The sequence below is a fragment of the Phalacrocorax carbo genome, chromosome 5 (genome assembly GCF_963921805.1).
Source record: "Phalacrocorax carbo chromosome 5, bPhaCar2.1, whole genome shotgun sequence".
NCBI lineage: Eukaryota > Metazoa > Chordata > Aves > Suliformes > Phalacrocoracidae > Phalacrocorax > Phalacrocorax carbo.
Genome location: NC_087517.1, coordinates 49894304 through 49913655, shown reverse-complemented (window position 1 = coordinate 49913655; position 19352 = coordinate 49894304). Strand labels below are relative to the sequence as shown.

Genomic DNA, 19352 nt, shown 5'->3' with positions numbered 1-19352 from the left:
TAAAGTCTTTGCAGAAGTTTGGGCAAGGAGTAGAGCCCAGAATCTGCTTTAGATACCTGTTTTATCAAGATCTGCTAAATGCCAGAAGAATCAGAATAGCATTTGAGAGACACCTTATGCAAGTGCAAGAAGTTTTAAACGTAATTCTTACACTCGATTGTTGCTGGGTCTTGCACCTCTGACCTTCCTAACAAACAAAATTTTCTAATGCTGCTTTCCCCTCTCTCCCATGTCCTAGACTGCTTTTGTCATGATACCAAGAGTCCAGATTGGGTTTGCTAACAGCTGCTGCAGCAATCAGCAAGACCCAGTCTGCTTTAAGCAGTACTGCTGTTTTGAAAAAAGTAGGCATGGACAGACTACATAGTATTTATCCTGTGACAGCTATCTGAACTTCTTCCCTGATACACATTTGTACAATCCAGCATCCATTAGGCACCAAAAGAGTTTAGCTAAATTCCAGTATTTCATGGGATCAGACTGTGCCCTGAATGCAATTTTAAGTGCTCTATCCTCAGAGAATCTCCTTAGTGTTAAGTACAATTGAAACTGTCTTTGGTCATTTTCTAAATCCTTTCTTTCCTCTCTGTTATGAGTGATATGGCTACATGTAATCTTGTAATGAGCCAGAAGGCTTTTTTTGAAAGCACAAAGGATTCTTGAGTGGTAACAGAGACGGAGGATTTCTTATACAAAAGGAAGCATCTGTCCTAGCTGGAAAGGGAAAGGTGACTACAGAGAGCCCCTTTTTGTTTAATTTGTAAATGGCCATTGTGTCTAGTTCAATTACCTGTAGTACACTGACATAGCAAGACACTACCAGTGAACTGAGTTTATCAACAGTAAAAAGAAGAAAAAACTGTTAAATAGCAGAAGCTGTTTGTGTAGAAAGATTTTAAGGCCAGCACACACTTGTCTCCAACGGTAACCCAACATATTTCATTGCTTTCCAAAGGCCAACTCCTACGCACCCTGTGGCCTGAGCACTTGTTCCCTAGGCAGTTTCCCTAGGTGACGGGTAAGACTTATTACAAGTTGTTTACACTGTGTTTTATGTCATATGAAGAGGAAAGGCACTGGAAAGCAAATTTCTTCATCTAGGCACAAAGTAAGTGTGTAACCAAAAAGCCACTGCAGCTCATCTTTAACAAAGTGGTTCACATACCTTCTGGACTAAAAGCTTATTCTTTAGACTGCATATAGCCAATAGAAATTAGTCTACGATCACTCATTCTTCTACATATCAGCTATCCCACCAACACTTTCTATTAGCCCTCTCTGCTGGTACTACATTTGGGTCACTTCCCCAAAGACTGAAAATTATTCTACAGCAGCAAATTGATCTCAGCGACTACCCTGTGGCACAGCCTCATCCTCTCTGTAAAAACCAGTCCTCTGCTGCCCATTTCAATATCCCTGGTAATATCTACATTTTTTTTTACCTCTTCTTGTTTACAGTTCAGTACTTAACAGAAAGAAGTGCTATTGTCATTATGACTGGATAAGATGGACACTGTCTAACTGAAAGGGGAAGTCCCTGACTTCATTCATGTGTATGTCAAAGACCACTTTTCAACAGCCTTTATTCTTACCTTGGCATATAAAAGGTTGATGCTCCACACCTCCCAGTGAGAAATTTTTCTGCTTAGAAGAGAGTCTAAGAACAAAATTATTCACCGGTTTTCTACAAAGTCACTGGACTAGCATGTTACAGTCTAGACCCACTTACTTCTACTAGAAATAATAGCTCTTCAGACTAATATTCTGTATACTAATACCCCAGACTGTTAATAAGCATCACCTAAAAGAAAGCTCACCTTCATGCTGAATCCTGAACCATGATTTTCCTCTTTATTAATTAGCTTTTCCAAGTTAACCAAGGTCAGTACATTTCTTTTTTGTCTCTCACTTACCTGCCCCTTTAATCTCCTTATGTTTCATTGCTTTTCTGAGCTGCAACTTCTTACACACTGGCATACGGTTTATACAAATTTTTTTTAAGGCCTCAGCCCACTAATGAAATGTCTTGGGTTTTTCCCTTTATTTTTTTCCCCCCCCGTCACTTCTACAGCAGAAGAGATGGTTTCCTTCTCTTGGTTGCATAGCTGTGTATGGGAATGAATACTGGCTCTACAAGTGAGTGATGAAAATAAAGCTCAGCAAAAATCTCTTTCTCCAAATGCAAAGGAATTTATTAGATGGGACTTTACAGTGTGTCTCAGTTGAGTGCCTATTTACTCCTAATTCAGGGCTTACTCAAAATTCAGGGCTTGAGACATATCCAGCAAACAAAAGTTCAGAACATTTCTTTAGTTTTTTATTGATTTCTTTAATGTCTTTACTGAGAGAGTGGTGAGGCATTGGAACAGGCTGCCCAGAGAGGTGGTGGAGTCACCATCCCTGGAGGTGTTAAAAAAACATGTAGACATGGCACTCGAGGACATGGTTTAGGAGGCATGGGGGTGGTGGGTTGATGGTTGGACTTGATGATCCTAGAGGTCTTTCCCAACCTTATTGATTCTATGATTCTAACGTATTCCCAGGAAAAAATATTTCAGTTCAGATATGCTAAAATGAAGGTCTCTGGTTACCTCAGGTCCACACATTTTTATCTGCGTAAGGGACATTAACATGATTCACTCTTCCAGCCACAAGACATAATATGACCTTTAGCCCAGCCCTATAAGAAGAATGGGAAACCACCTGGGCAACCAGATTACAACTACTAAGGCGAGACAACAGCATACCTCATTGCAACAGTTTGAGCAGGTAGTTCTGATCTGAGTTTAATCTGAAGTGATTAGATTTCTGCAGGAGGAAAAGAAAGCATGCCTCAAGATCACCGTTTATACATTCCTTCCTCACACACACTCTCCAGGCAGTTTAAACATCTGCTATAAAATCAGATTCACAAAATTACCCTGATTTTCTTAAACATCCTTGAACCCTGGGCCATATCTCTATAACAAAAGAAATGAAACATCCTAGAATTCTGGAAACCCTATGTCTTATTTTAGTTGTGACTTGCAACATTGACGCAATGTTATGCTTTTCTCTTTGACTCATCAGCTGTCCAACACAAATAAAGCAATATGTATGTGCCCTTCATGTGCTCTTTGCATAAAATATAAGCAAGAAAAATCCCGGGAGGTGTACCAAATGCAAATATGTAACAATACGACAAACATGTCATAACTATTTGCCAGGAGACATGCTCATAACACCACTCCTCAGTTTATATCATCAGTGAAAAGTTAAATTAGCGGTAGATTTACAATTTCTACTCTTCAGATTCCTGACTAGAGGTCACAAGAATTATGATGAAGGTCAAAGTGTAGTGGATCTTTATACTGAAGCAAAAAAATATTACAGCTGCTGATTTTGCTTATTCTTCCTAAATATATATATTTTTTTATATATTACATGCAATTAAATATATGGTTGCACACAAAATCTAGAATTTTTTTCCCTCAAAAGCAAAATCTATAAGCACTTAAGAATAAAGTTTTGGTGGAAAAGTTTTAGATGCCTTAAGAGTTACTGTCACTATTGGCCAGGATTAATATTAGCATTCCTAAACCCCAAAATGGTTATGTTAAAAAAGATAATGTTAGAAGTTGTTAAACCATATTAAATTAGGAGAACAGACATAAAAATGAATGTAAATATTTTAAAAGTATACCAATATGCATGTTTATCATCTGTAACAAACCAAGACAAATAGAAGAACCTAAATTATATGTAATACAATAAACGATGTCACATGTTCACATCTTCCAACAATACTTTTTTTTCTTTCTGGGCAAATCTTTCATTGTAGAGGAATATTAAAGTAGTATGTGTTAGAAAAGATTATTTAATACAGAAATGCTTTGGGCTCTACAGGTTCCCAAAGAGCTTTTGAAACTGCACACACAGAGTAAAGTGTCATAGGAATTTTGTCACAGAAGTGTAAGACGGAAAGCAGCACATAATAGACCTGTATTCAAGTTGTATTTGGCTGTGGACAGGAATGTTGGAAACTTATTTGCAAGAAAATTAGTCAACATAAAACCGCAATCTTATGTTCAAACTTCCTCATCTCACATACAAGTTGTACTTGACCCTGACTTTTTGCAAGCAATTCCTTTCATGCATATCTCTCATAGAGAGCTGAAGCAAAATAAAGAATACATACACAACTGAAGGCAAGGGCACTGAAAACGCGCTACCGAGTTACATAATGGTAACCTGGCTCCTTCAAGTCTATCTCCATGCAGCATGGAGAAAGAGCAAATGGGATGCAACAAAAACCAAAACTTTGGTTTCTCCTGTCCCATCACTACTTGCCAGAAAGACAACAGAAGAACCTGACCAAGCTACCTGTTCTATTTCATGGTCACTAAGCTGGATTATATGCTTTCTTATATAAAATGCTACATCCTTTCTATGTTATTTAGTAGCTTTAACCCATAGGCTAGTTAGGAACTTAAAACAAAAATCCTAACAACAATTAGGATTTAAAAATGAAACATATACTAACAAATTTACTATTCTATATCTGGTGTAAGTCCAGCAACTTGAAATTCATATGGAAAATTGTGTTGAATGTAAAAAATCAGAGTTTTAAAAAAAACAGAGCTCAGTGTTTGTATTCACTGTTTGCTTTTGTCTGCCTCCTTATGTCCAGCAGACGAACCTACAGGCCGTGAGTTTGGCTCTTTTAAACATGAAATGCTTTTCTTACTTCCCTTCAATGTAGAAGGGGAAAAAACTTCCAAAGAGGAACCTTTACAATAGAAACATTCAGACTTTAAATACTTTTTTCCTCAATGTAGTGTGAATGGTGCTGTGAAAATGGACCTTAACATAAAGCTTAAAGTGGAATTTGGTCAGAACATCAAGGGCCCTCATGTCTTTCATTTCCCAGTTGCCCATGACTTCAGCATGTGTTCCACAGTAATACACAGGCTCCAGCCCAGTGGTATAAAGAAAATACGTATCACAGATATGTGAAGGAAAGAGAATAACCAGACATTCCTTGTCTGTTGCCATTTTCAACAAGCAAATATTCAGCCTTTTCACATCACCCGTGTGCCAGGTGCTACTGGGGCAAGACAGCTTACTCCTAAAGTCCTTTGCTAGAAGAGGATATAGGGCACTGCAGAGGTGAGAAAGGCCTTACAGAAGCACTGCAAATGTATTGCCCTGGGGAAGTGCAAAGTCTGTTCTCCTCTGCAGCCAGTTGTCTTCCCTTTTGTCCCTCCTGGCATGGGTTGTGAGACATCATTGTGCTACACCAGAGAGCAGCTGCTGCTCACCTGTGCTTCCTCTCCCCTTTCCATTCTCCCAGAAGCAGGCACAATGGGGCTTTTAAATTTAACCTTCTCACTAAGGCATGATCCTGAAACCATGACTAATAATGCCCAGTAAGACTCATTTACCTGAGTAGCTTTAGTGAACAAGGCGGTATTTGAAGCAGGAAAAGTGACATGTCTGGCTAGCAAGGGCTGCAGCATTCATACAGGTCTGAAGGGAAATTGGAGTCTGGTTTGGTCCCACACTGTCTGGAAGCTTTAGAGGGGCTGTCACATGGTGCACATATATTTAAATCTTCCTTCTACTTGCTCGAGATTTTCAACGTTGATCTTCCTCATCAGCCTGAATTAACATTTTTATTTTACTGCAATGTCGGGGGTGGGGGGGAGGAATATGAATTTTCTGTACCTACACCAAGCAACCTGTAACCAAAGAGAAGTAAGAAATGTGGGATAAAGACTCAAAATCAGAGATTAATAAAGAAGTAAAAGAAAGCAAACAACACTAACAACTTGAATGAAAGCCACCTTTGTTCTTTGTAAATGCATGTGAATATCCTAACTCCGGTTTCACAACTTCACATTCTGACGTAAAAGGGGTGTACACAGGGAAAACAGAAAGAGGGAAATTTTAATGGGAGCTACTAACTCCTAAAGATAAGAACAAGACCTCATGAAGAAGGACACTTTCTCTTACTTGACTTTAATATACAAGATAACAAAAACTCTCCAAAAGCACACTTTGCCACAGGTACATTCAAACCTCAAATCTTTGCGGAGCACAAAGCTTGTACTCTTGTGCAATTAAAAGTGCCGGAGTGAACAAAATGTTATTTATGATGGAGTAGCCTTGGTTTAAATCCTGTTTTAATGAAATTTCAGGAGGTGCATCTGTGACTGGCACTCAGGATAAAGGTTAGCAGGCAGCAAACAACATGTCCTCACGGTGGTGGCTCTCTCTGCTTGTTGCTGTTTTTTGCAGATTTCTCTCTTGACTGGAGAAATAGGTACAAACTTGATTCACACTTCAAAACAAACAACAGAAAAAACAACTGCTGTTTCAAAAGAATTTGCTAGGGCCTGTGAAACCTCTGAGCTGATGAAAACTATTGCAAGTCTGAGTCTGCCCTCAGATCGGGTGAGCTCTAAGACTGGCATACTTTGCTCTTAACAGACTTCCATGCATTCATTCAGACGCTGAAGAGAGGACAAGACAGATGGTTTCTACAAGGATGCTTTTGCACGGTGATCTACTTTATACACTTCTGCTCGTGCCCCTAACACAGTTTCACGTGAGAGTTCAAAGCAGCAAGACACTACCTTGGAAGATCTTCCTTACAATCAACGATTACAGACTGAGCTCAGCAGGTGGAGGCTCAAGTGCTGACATGCTTGGGCTGTGGTACATGTGCAGCTTTCTAGTGCTGGGTCATGTACACAAGATATGGTGTCATGATCTCATGGACCTGTCTGAGAAGATAATGCTGAAGGTTTAAAAGAAAGAGCCTGTCTGTTACTTAGGCTGACCCAAAGTGTGATAAAGCTCGCTCAGCTATCACTGGATGCAACCCCCTTGAGCAGATGCCTCAGGACCCTTTCCCACAGCCAATAAAAAGGCTACAGACAGGAAAAGTAACTGGATATCACAACAACCAGAATTGATGATTGCCATGAAAACTGGGACTTGGGGCAGTTGGTATAATTTAAAATATTATAGGAGTATAACAGATTCACATTATGCCATCCTGGACTAGTATTATGGTGCTGCCCTCTAAGGCACACCATGCCACTCCATGACCCAGTCAGTGGCTGATTTCTCTTCCGAGTCAGCTGCATGATAATTATCATATTGTATTTTAGTGAAAAATCCAAAGCTAAAGTTACACAAGGTGAGCTCTTTGCAAGCAGTATCTTCTCTAAAGGAAGTAGAAAGGGACTTGGACGAAGGCCCCCATTATTCCATGCCAACCGAGATGACCTGGTGCAGAAGGCAGCACACCATGCACCCTCCTACATGTGTGAGCAGAGCATGTTTCCCTTGGGTACAGTTTTGCAGAACTACACAGTCACCTAGAGCCACAGGGCTCTAACATGGGTGACTTGCTAAAGGTTAGACAAGTTGAGACAGAACCCAGATCGTCTCTCTTCTTCCAAGACTCTTTTGAACCTGAACCAAACCATACTAAAGTTAATGGAGGATTCCCATTTCTTTTACTGATTTTCAGAGAAAGTGCTCAAACTTCAGGGCTGCCCGTGAGCTCCTTGCTCTCTGAAAATCTTGAGCTGCATGCCAGGAAAGTGATTTACATGAGTAGGAAGAAGGAGCTATCCCATTCTTGCTTTTGTAGGTCTAAATGTTATTCACTCATTGGTTTTATGCACAATCTCTCCTCAGTTGCTCAAGCAGAACAATGCAGCTGGCAATAGATTTTGTTTTATATCTTGCTTGGAAAAAAAGAAAACCCAGATGCAAGCACATCTGGAGAGCATGCCATCCTCCCTCTGGACATAAAAGAATGACAGTGATGGTGGGAAGACTGCTCAGAGGTTTGGCTGTGACCCACGGTAAATTTTGTCACAGTCAGCAATTTGATTCTTTCTCAGTAAGCTACATAGGATGTCAACTGTACTATCCTGGCATTTGTAGTGAAAAACATAACACTTAAAGCTGGGGATACACAGAACAGAGAACACTCCACCTCATTTCTTGCATTCATCTTAAATACTGTTGAATTTAATATACATCAGTGCCTCTTACACACAACTATGAATAAGAATGTGCAAAAAAAAATCCAATTTCTTCATCCCCTTTGCATGTTATTGGCTTTGTTACATAAAGCTCTGTCCAAAAAGACAAAGTGAATTGTAAAAGCAGCGATTCTGTTTCTGTCTAGCATGGAAGTTGTTTCTTACAATCTCACAGATGCTAATCCATTCTTTCCCTCCCTGAGACACTTCTTCCAAAGACTTAACACTAGCTCAGTTTTCTCTAGCTCAGTTATGAAGCTTTCAAGTAACAATAATAAAAAAAAATCTGTATTGATTTACTGTACCGGGGAGCTTCAAACTTTTTTTGGCAATTAGGGTCTGCAATACCATCAAAGAATACTCTCATGTCCAAACATCTGTTACTGGAGCATGGAAATAATTGGCTATGCAAGTTCCTTTTGAGGATACTGAGCATAGATGTGCAATTTCTTGGGGGAAAAAAGGTTCCATACAATACTGTCAAACAAATACCTAATTAATTCCTTAAGCAGAACACCCTCTGACTTTTTGGGAGTGTATAGCTTAGCTCCAAATGAAAAAACAGATTTATTTTTAAAACAGGCAATATTAGTGTGAGCTGAAATAAACTCAGAAGAACAATCAGTCCCCTTATTTCAGAGAGTGCTCTTGCGAACAGAACAAGAGGAGGTGCCTGCATGATTTACTACAAGACCACATCCACTGAAAGGATCCTATTTAGTTTTACACATGCAGTGTGCAGGTTATTCAAAACATTTGCCTTTAGAAATGTTTTTCATCACACCTTTCTGATTATATGTTCCTTCTTTCTAGACCTCCCAGTCTAGGTTTGAAAAACAAACAGGATCTCTGCATTTGTTTACTTCTTTTTCACTGAAAAAATACAAAGTTCTTGAGAATCTGAAAAATCTTATTATTAAAAATATAGTTGTCAGTTTGAAAGAGACAAACACAGTCAGTCCAATAGAAAGCTAAATTCTGTGCCCTATACAGACATATTTTAAAAGCAGAACTACAATGGCTATAGGAAAATGCAGAGGAGTTACATTCCTGATCATATCCTTTTCCTTTAAGGTTAGTGGAACCTTTGTCCATAGGCCTAGCCTTTCTAAATCTAGCCAAGAAAAAAAACCAATCAACCAACCAAACAAAAGTCCACAACTGATAAGCCCTGGGAAAAAGTGTCAAGCAACCAGAAAGAAGTTGTGCGGCAGACTTGATAAAAAGCCTGATCTTGGAACAGAAGCATACGCAGGAATTTTATGATACCTGGCAACTATTTCAAAGGCCTAACTGAAGGCAGTTCATTGTAGGCATCACCAAAGGCTTAGGAGACAAAACAGCTGCTGAAAGACAAAGGTGTAAACTCCAGTTCTTTTATCAGTGTTTTTCTTCTACTGTCAATTTGAATCAGGATATGAATTACAATGGCAACTATCAGGACAATTTGGCGCTTCCGATGGAAAACTTAAGAGTGGAGTAAGCCATCTCAGCTTTATTGACACTAGTGGAGATAAGCTAGTTAATGATGAATTAGTTCACTAGCACTTTTTTGAGTTATATCTCCTTTAGACTTGTCCTTGACTCTGTCATGGGGTCACTTACTTTGGTGATCTGCCGAACTTCTTTGTATCTCCATTCACGTGCCAGCAGAGTAAACGTAACGCCACCCATAACAGCGTTGTTAAGATGCAGAAACACATTTGAAGGCCACTACAGAAATACAGCAGGTTTACTGCTGTTTTATTTCAGCTTCGATAAGAAAATACAATTGAAGGGGCGCAGGGGAAGTGGCTCCCTGGCAAAGGAGGCCAGCAGCGCACACGCCGGGGGACAGCACCAGAGACCCATCAATGCAGTGACTCAAAATGGCTGATGTGGCACTGAACACTGCGAGACTCGTGACAGAGCCTCAAGGCTTCTGCCAATTTATGCTCATAGGCAATCTCCTGAGCCTGGTAATCACACAAATAACTGCCTCATAACAGAAACCTAGGAGAAAGCCTCGCAGCTCAGCAGCAACGTCTTTATCTTGGGCTGGTGGGAGTATTCAAGGTACCCATTTTGGTAGTCCTTACATAGCCCTGAGCTCTCTGCAGACTGCTTTCCAATGAAAGCAAACACTGACCATTACTGTATTTAAGGTCCTTGCATAGCACCCCATAATGATTCTAGCTGTATAAACTAAGAGCCAGTGTGGTTTTTTTACCCTCTCCTTCCTCCCAGCAGTCTTCCAGAAAGCAAATCAATCTGTAGTGCATTTTCCTCACGTCAAGCACAGGTATGATCTCTGCAAACTTGTATACAAATCCTTTTATGCTATCCGCCTTTTGCCTTGAGAGGGAAAACAGATTCTAAAGACCTGTATGGCAAATGCTACAGCATCATTGTATGCTGTTGAGAATTTCTGATGTTTCTTAAGAACAATTTTTCCCTGTTTTATGACCTTCTTCTGTCTCAGCCTACTCCCATGGATTTGACATTGACACCACTTCTAGGTAGTGTTTATATTACAAAGTTAATATTAGGATTCACATTCCTTATATCCCAGTGATCATCAACATGGGAAGGTCATGCAAGGTAAGCAAGAGTGTGAGTATCAGTACACCCTTCGTTTGCATGATTGCCTGTGCAGATGTAAGCTACTCTAGGTGCTCTCTTCCCAAGCAGAGTCCTAGACACAATACAGAGATGTTAGTGCAAACCTTAATGTACTGCTTAGTAACTTTCTTTCATAACAACCTGTCCTGTGTTTCCTGTTTCAGAATGCTAGATCCCAGTCACCCCAATAAAAATCTGAAATTATTCACAGAACTGTGTTACAATGACAATAATACATAGGCATTTTTCACAGAACAGATGTCTAAATCTCACTTATACAATGACATTTTAAAATATTGTCCTTAGAAAAAGTGTATAAATGACCTGACCTTCAGGTTTATGACACCAGGCTTAGAGAAGTCTGATTTTGCTGAGTCTGATTCTCCTTATGGTGGCATCAGACAATTTGTACTAGAGTCAGTGAGAACGACAGTGAGAACATGGGCCATCAGTTCACTGGATTCACTCTCGGCACTGTAGCAATGCACGTGAATGCAAATTCAGTCCTGGAGCACTCTTAGGCCAGAGTCATCACAGCTTTATACCTCCTTTTTAATTCTATTATACCACTCAGCTTAAGAGTTGCAACAACATAAAACTAAACTGACCAACAATGAAGCATTTTGCTGTCTGTTCAATTAGTTTACTTAGCAGCCAATGGATAACCATATGAACATTTTCTTCTCGTGCTTTAGCACTGACTTAATAAACCATTGCACTTTTATTGCCAGATTCTAGGACAAATTTCATCAAAAGGTAGGGTACTTTAATCCAGACAAAGTACTAAACTCTTATTTTGTTCTAATTACACTTCCTGAATGGTGTCTTTGCGGAGAGGAAAACAAAGAGGAAGCTAAAATAGCCTAGCAAATTAAATCTCATTTGTGGCTATGCAGAATAACAAAAAAGAAACACATTATTAGAAAAGCAGAATATGCCACCTAAATTTGCAACAAGCTTATATGACACTGTCACCCTTATTCACAATGAGGATCATCAGGTTTCAACTCAAGACTCTTCTCAAAATGCAGCCAGTATTATAATGTAGAAGAACAAATAAAATCAGGTTTTCTAAAAAGAAAACAAATATTGAAAAATAAGATAGACATCACTGGCCTTACTGTCCTAATGACAACACCGCCTGATGAGTGCAGAACATTTTGTGACCCACTGAACAGTGCGATTGATTCCATCTTGCAAAGGTCTTCACTTTTCATTTTTCTCTATCTGAAGGCCAGTCTGTGGTTCTGAGTGTACACTGAGGTGCAGAGCACAGACTATCACTACATTTGGCCAGAAGTGCCAGACACATAAACACAGCAAAAATACATACACATAAATACAGCAAAATAAGGCTAGTCCCCAAAGACATCCTCCTGACATTTGTCAGTAAGAAGCAAAATAACTTTATTTATGATCTGGGAGTTAAAGTAGGCTCTCTGAACAGATGCAGACAGGGTACTTTTTGCAAGGTGTGTACAAGACAGGCCCTGAATCTTCCCTGCTGGTGAAATGGAAACAGGTTATGTTCAATATAGCAAACCACAACTAAAATGCCACATTATAAAACCAAGTGACTGATAGCTTCATTGTGGTTGGAACAAAAGGGGGTTTTTATTCTGTGGTTGCACAGTGGGAACTGAGTACTGGACTGCATCTCTTGTAAGATTTAATGTAACAAACGTAACCCTTCCCATAAAAAGTTAGGTGTTTAAATGAAGATATAACACCAAGGGGGGATCAGAAAATCATTCCATTATGAAATAGGCTGCTCTATGGGACAGAAACTATATTCTGTCTGTGGCTTTAGTAGATAGAAGGAAAATAACTTAATGTTTAGCAAGGAGGCTAAGGTTAGGTGTTAAGAAAACTCTTCTACTCTGCAGAAGTAGCCTGCAGAGGCTGGGGATGTCCTTCACTGACCCTCTAGTTTAAACAAAAACCTGTCAGAGATGAGACCAGAGCAATCGATCCTGTCTCAGATGAAGGATGGAAAACCTCCTTAGGTCCCTTGCATCATTATTTCTTGACACTATAATGGTTGGGTTACTGTGTTGTTTTGGTTTCCACTAATGTGCAATAATCATTAATACAAACAACCAGCAAAGGGCTTTGGTTGCTTGATTGCATTTAATCTCTTACTAATTATCAGTCTGCCTCAGGCAGTGAATGTGTTTTACAGTTTGTGCTGGGCAGATGAGCCATGCTGCTCTCTCTGAACCAGGCTTGATGTACTAAATCCCCAACAGTGGTGTCAGGGTTGTTCCCTGACACTTTCCAACTATCAAAGCATTTTTAGGCACCAAAGATTTCAGTGGTGTTCATTAGTGGGAAGATTCCCACTGGCATGTCTATATGCATGCTTGTTGAATAACATGATGCCATTTAACCATTAAAAATTATGCAGAATTTCTGTTTCCTTCCAAAACCTGGGGTACCACCACACCCCATCTAGTGCAGAGATATTAAAATTCATGTTTTACACATATCAAAAGAAGAGAGGTGTTTACTCATTCTTGCATTATGATTCTATGTTGTTTTATGCTCTGGTGTCTATTTGTAGTCCTTGTACCTATTCACGGATAAAAGCATGACTGGTTATTTTTAGTGAACTTTTTTCCAAAGAGTTTTATTTTAAAGCCTGACTAATCTTTGCTGTACCACAGACTAGGCTGATCTCTTGATAAATCTTAGCTTAGATTGGTGGTGAGCTGCAAGAAGACACCAAATGCTTTTTCAATTAATCCTCTTTTATACCTACCCTCAGAAGAGGGTAAGGAAGGCACAGAAGAGCCAGAAGGCATACACTTCCCTGGGATCCTAGTGTAGCCTAGAAAAGGTAGGGGACCCACATGCATTTAGTTGTCTTCTGTTTCTTGCTGTGGTCTTTTTTAGCAGCTCTACAACACATGAATTTGTCTGCTCTGCCTGCAATTATTCACTCCATCTCAAAGAGGAAAACATGCATCAGATTTACTTGCTTGGATTTTCTTACTTTTATCTTATCCCCTCTAACTAGGACGTTGGAAAAAAAAGAAGGGCTGAGGGAGCAATGTATTTCAATTTACAGAATGGTGCATTTTTAGATACATATTTTTGTTAAATTTTAATACATAATAAAAACGGTGTGAAAGCCATCGACAGTCTTTCAAGACTTTCTACCAGAACCCGTGATTGGCTAATCCACACCCTGAATCTGCGAGACAGAGACAGACAGACAGACAGAGAAACCTCTTTTCTGTTCACAGCCTTGCAGCTGCTAATTCTGAATGCCCCCTTCCCTTATACTGGGAACCAGGGTGGTATGATTATTGGAGGTGGCATAAAGGCAAGGGTCACTTAGCCATCATGCAATAGTTAGGAGGGATTTCTCCAGTGTGAGGGAGGTCTCAGAGGCAGAAATCCACACACATATGCACAGCCGGCATATGGGTACAGGAAAGGCCATTTCATACACAAAAGAATTGTGAGGAGGACAAACAGCTGAATCCATCTGTCCTGAAGTGACAACCTAGACCTTGGATTACTCCCAGCTGGGTAGAGATAGAGAACCAAATACGTTTTCCTAATCTGTGCTGGAGTAATGGCCGCATGGAAAATGGGGGAGCTCTAGCAGTCACCTCCCCATTTCACCACGTTTCAGGCACAGACTTCAGTAAGAAAAAAACCGTTGGCTTTAGCTTCCTGATGTGCTCTGCAGACAGGAAGAATGCAGCCTTTATTCTTCCAAGTAACCTCACAGGGACTACTTATGAGAGCAGGCATTGCAAAACCAGGCTTGAACTCTTCTGCCCCATGCTTAAGTAATCCTCCTTTCCTTTCCATTTCAGGGAGGGGACTAAGAAGATACAAGTACAAGAAAACACTGGATAATTCACATTTTTTAGTGAAATGACATCTAGATGTACTATGCAGCATGAGATGTTTATAGAACTCTGGGCAGTAAAATGCCTTGGAAGTGCAAGTCTCTAAAAATATTTGACTAAATCTTATAAATTAGACTCTAGCTGTAGCATTTTGCCTTTCTTGGAGCATGAATTTCAGCTCTTAAATCCCCTGGCCAATCCCCCTAACACCTCTGCAGGGAAATCAGCTGAGTGGGGTAGGGCTTAACACACGGCAACCTGCCGAGAGCCCTGCAGCCATCAGCTGTCTGCAAGGGACGGCTAAGGCTGGCTGCCGGATGGAGGAAAAGATACAAATATTAGGGATGGGTGGGGAATAGCAAAAAGTAGCATTGCTCTCATTACAACCAGAATTTCTGGGGTTCCTGGTAATTCTCTATTTTTATCTCAGTTATGAAGCAACGACTGTGTCCAGACCAGTACGTTAAGCCCGCCAGAGGCTCGGGCCTTTCCCGTTCACCCATATGCTGCTGCATGCCAGCCTTCCTTTGGGAGGTCTATTACAACCAGCCCACGCAGGCTGACTGGTAATCAACACAGAGCAGGCAAAAAAATACATATTATCCCCAAGTGTTATGGATTTTCTTGAAGGCTTACTGATTTTTATTTTTTATTTTTCTTCTGCTTTGTCTTTTTCATTCTTTTTCTTTCCCTTTTTTCTTTTGTTTTTTACTTTTTCTTCTTCTTTTCATTGCTTTTTGCCATCTGATCTGTAATGTTTCCTTTTTCAGTCACAAGCAAGAGGGAGTTGCCTTGAATATTCCTGAATCATTACTCCATCCAGGTTTACTGAAGAGCTAAAATATCTGCAAAGGACAACCCCACTGCTAATGATATGGCCCCGCACATTCCCCACAGGCCATCCCTCTTCCTTTCCACTGTCTAGTTTTCAGTGGATTACATTTCAGGATCACTCCTTGGCCTTAGTAAGTAGTTCATTTCCTAGCATGGACTGCACCCTACATGAGGAAGGAATATTTTCTTTCCTGCTAAAAGGTGGCTTTTGGACAGTGGTGCAGATGCTGCAGTGATGAAGAAACTGGAGCTAAACAAGTGCTCTCCTTCCTATTTTGCATGCTGAATATATCCAGAAAGAAGCTGGTGGAAGGTCTCAAAACTCCAGAGGACAACAGGATCCCATTGTACAAAAAGGAGGGCTGGATTCTTTAAATTTCTGTTGGTGCCTTTGGACCTTTATCCTCTCAAATAAAGCTCTAAACCAGATATCTAGTCATTCATCTGGGCACTTCCTAGGCAATTCAGGTGGTGTGCCTTGTGACATATTAGAGTATTTGCCCAGGCTGCTCATTAAAGTCTTAAGTCTTCCACTATCTCCCGGGAATCTCTGAAACTGTCTAATGAATCTTGTCATTAATACATAAATACATGCATACATATGGATTTTTTTTCAGTAAATTCCAGCTCCTTTTCCCCTTGTTTTTCCCATCTGAATATTCCTAATTATATCTCAAAAGGTCCAAGCAAATTCATTTCCTTCCTTTCTTGATGGTACAAATACTTGTCTCAACCTGCAGCACTACATCTCAGCCCAGAGCCCAGCAGAAGAATGTCCTCAGATAAGCATGGGCAACTTACTTACTTAAAACTTCCACTAAAATCACCGTTTCTCCTTCCCATGGCAATATTGGTAAAGGCTCACTCTGCTTCTCCCTCTAATTTCAGCAGTCTAGTACAAAAAACTTACTTCTAACAAAAACCTGACAAAAAGCAAGAGTCTGTGCTTTGAACTTCGAGTTTCTCCAAGAAGCCTGCTGTGCTGCCACTCATTTGAGGTCAGCTGTTTGGCCCGATCTGTTCCCAGCTTTGCTGAAGAGCCGAGGTCTCCCATTCCCTCCAAAATGGGATCACACATTTACCTCTATAAAGTTGCAGTGAAGCACAATCTGGCTTGAACAGTTGGCAAAAAAGCTGCCTACTCTTCATTTTATTGCTTTTCCTAGAAAGGATCAATGCCACCTGCCAGGTGTCTCAGCAAAGTGAGGCATCCTACAGCCCTGATTTCCTGGTTTTATCTTGTTTGCAAAGGACTAATTAAGGGCCTGTGATGGACAGCCAGGCAGATAACAGCTTTTGTCTGTTCGGCTGATGAAGTTATAATATCTGTCCTAGACCATCAGCTTTGTATTTTAAACCCTGCACATAAAACCTGTCTTTGGTCTCATTCCTGCATATCAATGCCTAACCGGAGTGTGAAGAGAAGAAGAGAAGAGCTGCAGAAAAAACTGCACTAGTAAAGATTATAACAATAATTATCAGCCTACAGTGATGTCTGAGTCATCAGAAGGAGAAGAAGACATCTGTGGAGTTTGATAAAGCTGCATAGCCCTACAGCAAGTTCTGAATTTGGCCCAAAGACGCAAGTCCCTGCTCACAAGGCATGAGGGTGGAGCTACGCACAGCACCCTACCTCAGCTACCCACTTGGGAAAGAAAGGTCTCCCTCTAGCCAGAAGCAGCAGCCTGGTGAAAGACCCACATACAACCCTTGCAGATCTAACATTAAAATTCACCTATCTGGGATAGACCATTTGGGAAGTATATTAGTCCCAGGTGGAAAATTTTATGATGTGATTGATATTTACTCAATTATCTAGTTGTTCCAACAAACAAATTTAGGATCACATCCCCACTATTTTTGAGCATAACTACATCTACCTAATTTCCTCCTCAGTATCTGTGTTAAACACCTGTATTTTCCTGGAACACATTCATAGACTGTGATTAGTGGAAGTTAACACCTATGTGTTTCTTAAATCACATTTTAAAGACTTTCTGCCATTTTTGTAACAAATATTCAACATTACCAGAAACGTAATTCTTATCTGGAGTCACCAATCAAATCCCTTAGTGAGAAAAGACTAAGAATAAAGACAATGTGAATAACCAAAGAAAATTGGTTGTACTTACATGAGAAAAACTGATAAGCAGGATCACATCTTTAAGTAGTTTTAAAGCAGTAACGTAAAGTCCTACAACAGCAGTTATTCGGAACCTTTTGAAAAGGTAAGCATTGTGTCGATCAGTTTTGTAAGCTTAAAGGAGTTGTCTGACCCTTTGGAGAATAGCTGCTGTCTTTTCCAGTACCAGAACACAGAAGTACACGTTGAAAATATTCTCCCCTCAAATCACGCCACTAGCATGTTTTGTAGCATGTTTTGTTTCCAAGAGAATTGCCCTCTGATCCTCATGATGCTTTTTGTACTAAACCCTAAAAACTATTGCGAGGAAATTTTATAAATTACAATGTTTGAGATATTTTGGGGGGGGGGGGGGGGGGGAAGAGAGGATCTGAGCAAGGAAAATCCATTACGAAAATTGTTAATAAATAGTGCAAAACCAGAACTTCAGAGCTCATCAATTTAGCTTCCATTTTCTTAGAAAATTAGAACACTACAGTCCTTCCCTACATATGTATTGGTCAGAAAAAAGTTTGTGGATTACTGAATGTATGAAAAAACCCTTAAAATCTTCTGCAATACTTTTACAACCACACTATTTCTGCATAGAAAAGCTGTTTCAAAAACTAGGAGGCATCAGACACTTTTTTCCCCTAAATTTTTATTTTTATAGTTACCACCCAGATTCTAATCTAAAATTGTAATTCATTAAATGTCAGGAGGCATTTTCTATACAAAATTTTTTAAAAGTGAGCTTTGCACTGGAGTTTTGAAGCTCAGAGGAAGAAATTCCCTTTTAAACATAACCCATTCTGTCTGTCTGTTAATGGTTAGATAAACTGCTAGAGCTGCTTAAAGCGTGAGTAGATGACAAAGCTCCAGGAAAAATAGGTAAAGAAAAGAGATCTTATTGGTTACATAACCTACAGAAAAGCTTCAAAAGTCTTGCACTATTTTCCTCAATAAAACACATGACACTATAGCACACAGCCGTCAGGAACAGGATTTTGCATTTTCTGCTGCTGAAAACCATTAATAATTTACTCCTGACTGAGACTATTAGGTTGCCATAGTAATGCCTGAGATATCTATTCATAAAAACTTATTTGGGCTGCTTTGAACATGAACACTGCATGCCTTGACAAAGGGTAGATGTCTAAAGCTGAGGTTGCTCCATAAAACACAGTCTGCAACTGACTGACTGATGGATTGTCTGTATAAATTTCAGGCAAGCAGGTCACATCTCTTCCAACGTAAATTGACAGAACTGCACTAAGTCAGTAGAGTGATGACTGGCAAACATACACAGAAAATATATCTCACTGTCTGCAAGGTCTCCTGGTTGAGGGAAAATGACAATAAATGCTCTTTGTTTCCATTTTCTTTCTCACTGCACTTCCTAGAAAATAGTTGCTGGGTTTTATGTTCACATTATAATAGGATCTATTTCTCCTAATGGAACACCAGTTGCATGTGGGCACACATGCACGTGTACAACCACCCTCAATGTGGAGTTAGAATGGCTCCAGTCTGTGTCCTTTGGCCATAAAAGTCCGTGTCACATTTTTGCACACCTCCTTCAGTTCCCTGGAGCATGAAAGTAAGTCGGGAGGAGTAGTGACAGATGCATGGGATGCTTTGTGGTGCTGCCCATGATTTCAGAAGGAGGGTCTTGTAGCTTAGGCAATTTTTACCAGCTTGAAGTAATTATTAACAATACACAATTCACTACTGGGTTGCTCTCCTATGATGGCTGTATCAACAGTATGGACTAATATCATGAGGACTTATTTTGGGAGAGGCAGAGTGAATTTTACATAGCAGAGGGTGTTGGTGTTGCAAGCAAGTGGAACTGGATGCCTAAGGGAGGGGAGTTAGGCTCAT

General features: G+C 40.0%; 1 protein-coding gene across 5 annotated transcripts in view; it reads right to left on the bottom strand.

Annotated features, from left to right (window-relative positions):
• Positions 1 to 19352, bottom strand: part of SLC1A2 (solute carrier family 1 member 2) — a 107434-nt gene that overhangs the window by 65168 nt on the left and 22914 nt on the right. The window contains exon 1 of one of the 5 annotated variants that reach the window (XM_064452344.1): positions 2748 to 2779. The exons of the other annotated variants lie outside the window; for them this stretch is intronic. Coding sequence (XP_064308414.1) covers positions 2748 to 2752 — 5 coding nt within the window. The 5' untranslated portion in view covers positions 2753 to 2779. Of the gene's footprint in view, positions 1 to 2747; positions 2780 to 19352 lie in introns of those variants that run through there. 5 annotated transcript variants of the gene reach the window in all.